The sequence below is a fragment of the Bos indicus x Bos taurus genome, chromosome 16, assembly GCF_003369695.1.
Source record: "Bos indicus x Bos taurus breed Angus x Brahman F1 hybrid chromosome 16, Bos_hybrid_MaternalHap_v2.0, whole genome shotgun sequence".
In the NCBI taxonomy this organism is placed as follows: domain Eukaryota; kingdom Metazoa; phylum Chordata; class Mammalia; order Artiodactyla; family Bovidae; genus Bos; species Bos indicus x Bos taurus.
Window position 1 is genome coordinate 4,461,792 of NC_040091.1, and position 4,937 is coordinate 4,466,728.

A 4,937-nucleotide genomic window follows, 5' to 3' on the forward strand; every position below is an offset into this window, starting at 1 on the left:
AGATGTCGTCCTGTGTCTACTCACTGCAAGTGCCTGCTGCCCCAGGCTTTACCTGCTGGGCAATGACGATGGGGCTGGGAGGGGAACAAAATAAAGGAACCAGGACCTGTAGCACCAACCCACAGGCAGGCTCTGAACAGGCACCTGAAGGCGTCTCTTCTGGGAGGCTCACAGTCTTTCTTAGTAAGTTGAATGAATGGACCAGACCATCTGAAGTCAGATGAAACTATTAAGTTTCTTGAGGGGCATGGGGGATGGGAGAGAGAAGTCCTTAGTGGTGGCATTGGCTTATTAAGGGATGGGATGGGGAAATCGGTAAGTCATGCTCTTCCCTTTGAATTCTTAGCTCCTGTGGTCTCCAGATTCTGGCACAAGATGAGAGGTTCTGGTCTTCCCCTCTGCCTTCTTTCTGCTGTGTTTTATCTCTTCTGGACACCTTCTGCTGGGCTGAAAACACTGCATTTGGGAAGCTGTGTGATCACCACAAATCTTCAGGGAATTCGAAGTGGATTTTCAGAGATTCGGGACAGTGTGGTATGTGAGGGAGGCACCCCACCTTTCATCTTGTGACTGCTTCCCCACTTTTCTACTTATCTGTCCTCCATCAGGGTGGTCACAAAAAGAAGCAGGTTGGGGGCTCCTTACCAGGAGGATATGTTGCCAGGAAGTATCTATAGTTCATAATGTAAAAGTGTTTTTGGAGAGGGATTCTGCCCACTGGGCCATGGCACGGAGCGGATGGGAGGTCTTGATGTCTAGGATCCTGGTGGGAGTCACTGACCTGTACTTTCTTACCTTGCCCTTTTCTGTTTAGCAAGCCAAAGATGAAATCATTGACGTCAGAATCTTGAGGAAGACTCAGTCTTTGCAAGGCACAAAGGTATGTGTTTGGTCCCTATGAATTCTGGGAGGAAATATGAATTGGGGGCATCTTCATCGACCTTGTCCCTGGACACCCTGCCCTCACCAATACACCAGTCTTCTTTGTAGCCTGCAGATCAGTGCTGCCTCCTCCATCATATACTGAGACTTTACCTGGACAGGGTATTCAAAAACTATCAACCCCCTGACCACCATATCTTCCGGAAGGTCAGCCGTCTTGCCAACTCTCTTCTCACCATCAAGAAGGACCTCCGGCTGTGTGTGAGTATGGGTCTTGGGTAAAAGGATCCACCTCAGCACATAACTTAGCAATCAGGCTCATCTTAGACCCATTTAATGGATGGAAAAACTGAGTTCGAGAGTTCTAAATTAATCTGTGTTGAGCTATGTGACTAGGTAATAAGAACTCAGTTATATTGACTTTTGGATACATGCTCTATGCAAAATGTCTAAAGAACTATAAAGTGCTGGCTCTTTGATGTCACCAACAATCATCACTATATGTGAATGAAATCATGGTTCTTCTGTGAGTTATCCTATGGTGTTTTAGGGCATCCTGAGCCCAGGCAGCTAATCAGCAGACCACCAGACTCAACCTCAAGATAGGACCTCAGAACCCAATTCGCTCTTCCCATGACGCTCTCTGGGAGGGAAATAGATTAGAACAGGGGTGCAGGCCAGAAGGGACACAGGGCTCACAAACTCCTTCAGTGCTGCCTGTTTCTGAACAGAAGCAACGAGCTCTATATTTGAGCGTAAAACGCTGGCTTCCTTTTCTAGCCGATGTACACTTTAGTGATCCCAAATAAAGAAGTATGAAAAGATTTCTACAGGTGGAAAGAACAGAACTCCTACCTACTTCATGTCAATGGCAGAAGATTGCAATCTTTAATAACATCTATCATTCTTTGGTATTCTTTTCAGCATGCCCATATGTCATGCCCTTGTGGGGAAGAAGCAAAGGAGAAATACAGCCAGATTCTGAGTCACTTCGAAGAGGTATATGCAATTTTGGCCTTGGTTGGGATGAGTGTGTTTTCAGAAATGATATCATAGATGGGTGGGATGGACATTCATACTCAAAGAAATCCTAGTGGCCCTCTGAGGGCACATGGACTATCCATCTGCTTTAATGGGTATCCCAGGGGATATCCATGCAGGCTTTAGAAGGGTGCTGTCTCTGGAAGACGCTCTGGGAATCAAGAAGGAATAGCTGTGATTTCATCAAGTCACCCCGGAGACATCTGGACCTTTCAGTTTCACAGATTAGAGGCATTAATTTTCCACATTCACACACACACGTGTGCATGCTAAGTTGCTTCAGTCGTGTCCGACTCTTTGCAACCCTGTGGACTGTAGCCCACCAGGCTCCTCTGTCCATGGGATTCTCCAGGCAAGAATACCTGAGTGGGTTGCCAAGCCCTTCTCTAGGCGGTCTTCCTGACCCAGGGATGGAACCCTCATCTCCTGCGTCTCTTGCATTGCAGGCAGAATCTTTACTACTGGGCCACGGGGGAAGCCTTCACACACATATACATCCCTTCAGAAACAGTCATTCACCATTTCACACATGACTTTGCCATGCTCTTTCTCACCTCAAAGCCTTCGCATCTCTGTCAGGAAGACTGGAGTTTGTTTGCTGCACACTCTACTCATCCTTTAGGACTCAGCCTAGGTATCACCTACTCCTCCTTTAGGACTCAGCCTAAGTATCACCTACTCATCCTTTAAGACTCAGCCTAGGTATCACCTCCAGGAAGGCACTGGCTACTTCTCTGAGAGTTAAGTGCCTCCCTGTCGTCCTGAGGGGACCCCGGCAGTTATTCACCACACTGCATTTTAATTGCCTGCTTCTGCTTGTCTCCTTTACATGACTGTGAATTCCCTGTGGGTAGTGATGGTGCCATTTATCCCTGAATCCCTAGCCAGTCCAGTGCTTAGCACAGTAAATATTTGTTCAGTGGGAGGATGCACAGTAGGCAATCCCTAAACACACACACACAGAAACACATATCTTTCTTTTAAAAGCAGTTTTACTCTCTGTGATTCAAGAGGCTGGGGTTGTAGTCCCAATTCTGCTGCTCTTCTGGGCCTTAGTTTCCCTATATAAGACTAGTGTGACTGCTGCTGCTGCTGCTAAGTCACTCAGTCGTGTCTGACTTTTAGCGACCCCATAGACGGCAGCCCACCAGGCTCCGCTGTCCACGGCATTTTCCAGGCAAGAGTACTGGAGTGGGTTGCCATTGCCTTCTCCGCTAGTGTGACTAGACTCCGTGATTTTCCCTCTTGTGAGATCTTGGTTCCATAATGTCTTTCAAGCTCTTCATTTTGAAAATACGCTCCATTTATAATCCCTGACAGACCTACCAGTGAAAGGAGAGGATTGAACTTGGAGCCCATGTTGTCTCTATGAGTTGCTCACCTCTTTACTTTGTGTCTTCCAGCTTCCGCCTCAGGCAGTGGTGGTGAAGGCTTTGGGGGAGCTAGACATTCTCTTGCAATGGATGGAAGAGGCAGACTAGGATGAAAGTGATGCTGCTGAGAGTATTCTGGGCTCAGCCCTCAGGACCCATGGAAGTACGACCGCGAACCACTGTCTCTTTGTTGTGTAATTTAGTGCTGGTGACCATGTCCATTATTTATTTATTATTTGTTTCCTTATTTTGGTTATTAGTGTTTCTACTCTTAATTAAAGAAACACAATGCCGGAGAATGTTCAAACTACTGCACAATTGCACTCATCTCACATGTTAGCAAAGTAATGCTCAAAATTCTCCAGTCTTCAACAGTACATGAACCAAGAACTTCCAAATGTTCAAGCTGGATTTAGTAAAGGCAGAGGAACCATAGATCAAATTGCCAACATCCTCTGGATCATCGAAAAAGCAAGAGAGTTTCAGAGAAACATTTACTTCTGCTTTATTGACTACACCAAAGCCTTTGACCGTGTAGATCACAACAAACTGTGAAAAATTCTTAAAGAGATGGGAATACCAGACCACCTGACCTGCCTCCTGAGAAATCTGTATGCAGGCCAAGAAGCAACAGTTAGAACTGGACATGGAACAACAGACTGGTTCCAAATAGGAAAGAAATATGTCAAGGTTGTATATTGTCATCCTGTTTATTTAACTTATTTGTAGAGTTTATCATGCGAAATGCCAGGCTGGCTGAACCACAAGCTGGAATCAAGATTGCCAGGAGAAATATCAATAACCTCAGATATGCAGATGACACCACCCTTATGGCAGAAAGTGAAGAAGAACTAAAGGGCCTCTTGATGCAAGTGCAAGAAGAGAGTGAAAACGTTGGCTTAAAACTCAACATTCAGAAAACTAAGATCATGGCATCCGGTGCCATCACTTCATGGCAAATAGATAGGGAAACAATGGAAACAGCAAGAGACTTTATTTTTGGGGCTCTGCAGATGGTGACTGCAGCCTTGAAATTAAAAGACAGTTACTTCTTGGAAGAAAAGCTATGACCAACCTAGACAGCATATTAAAAAGTAGAGACATTACTTTGCCAACAAAGTCTACATAGTCAAAACTATGGCTTTTCCAGTAGTCATGTATGGACGTGAGAGCTGGACTATAAAGAAAGCTGAGCACCGAAGAATTGATGCTTTTGAACTGTGGTGTTGGAGAAGACCTTTGAAAGTCCTTTGGACTGCAAGGAGATCCAACCAGTCTATCCTACAGGAAATCAGTCCTGAATATTCATTGGAAGGACTGATCCTGAAGCTGAAACTCCAGTACTTTGGCCACCTGATGGGAAGAACTGACTCATCTAAAAAGACCCTGATGCTGGGAAAGATTGAAGGCAGAAAGGAGAAGGGGATGGCAGAGAATGAGATGGTTGGATGGCATCACTGACTTGATGGGCATGAGTTTGAGCAAGCTCAGGGAGTCGATGATGGACAGGGAAGCCTGGCATGCTGCAGTCCATGGGCTCGCAGAGAGTTGGACAGGACTGTTTAGTCAGAGTGACTAAACAGAACTGAACTCTTAATCTGGATCATGGTTTTATAAGATTTTAGTAAGATCTTTTCTACT

General features: G+C 45.5%; 1 protein-coding gene across 1 annotated transcript; it reads left to right on the plus strand.

Annotated features, from left to right (window-relative positions):
* Positions 1–375: 375 nt before the first annotated feature.
* Positions 376–3,404, plus strand: IL20 (interleukin 20). The gene is made up of 5 exons (XM_027565934.1): positions 376–534; positions 815–880; positions 991–1,143; positions 1,807–1,881; positions 3,327–3,404. The coding sequence occupies exons 1-5, from the start codon at positions 376–378 to the stop codon at positions 3,402–3,404; spliced, it is 531 nt and encodes a 176-aa protein (XP_027421735.1).
* The last annotated feature ends 1,533 nt before the right edge of the window (positions 3,405–4,937 follow it).

What these genes read in the sequence shown, in the direction of transcription:
- IL20 (XM_027565934.1), top strand. Translation starts at nt 376, where the DNA reads ATGAGAGGTTCTGGTCTTCCCCTCTGCCTTCTTTCTGCTGTGTTTTAT. An exon ending in CAGAGATTCGGGACAGTGTG is followed by an intron (nt 535 to 814) that starts GTATGTGAGGGA and finishes TTTTCTGTTTAG; the next exon opens with CAAGCCAAAGATGAAATCAT. An exon ending in AGAAGGACCTCCGGCTGTGT is followed by an intron (nt 1,144 to 1,806) that starts GTGAGTATGGGT and finishes TATTCTTTTCAG; the next exon opens with CATGCCCATATGTCATGCCC.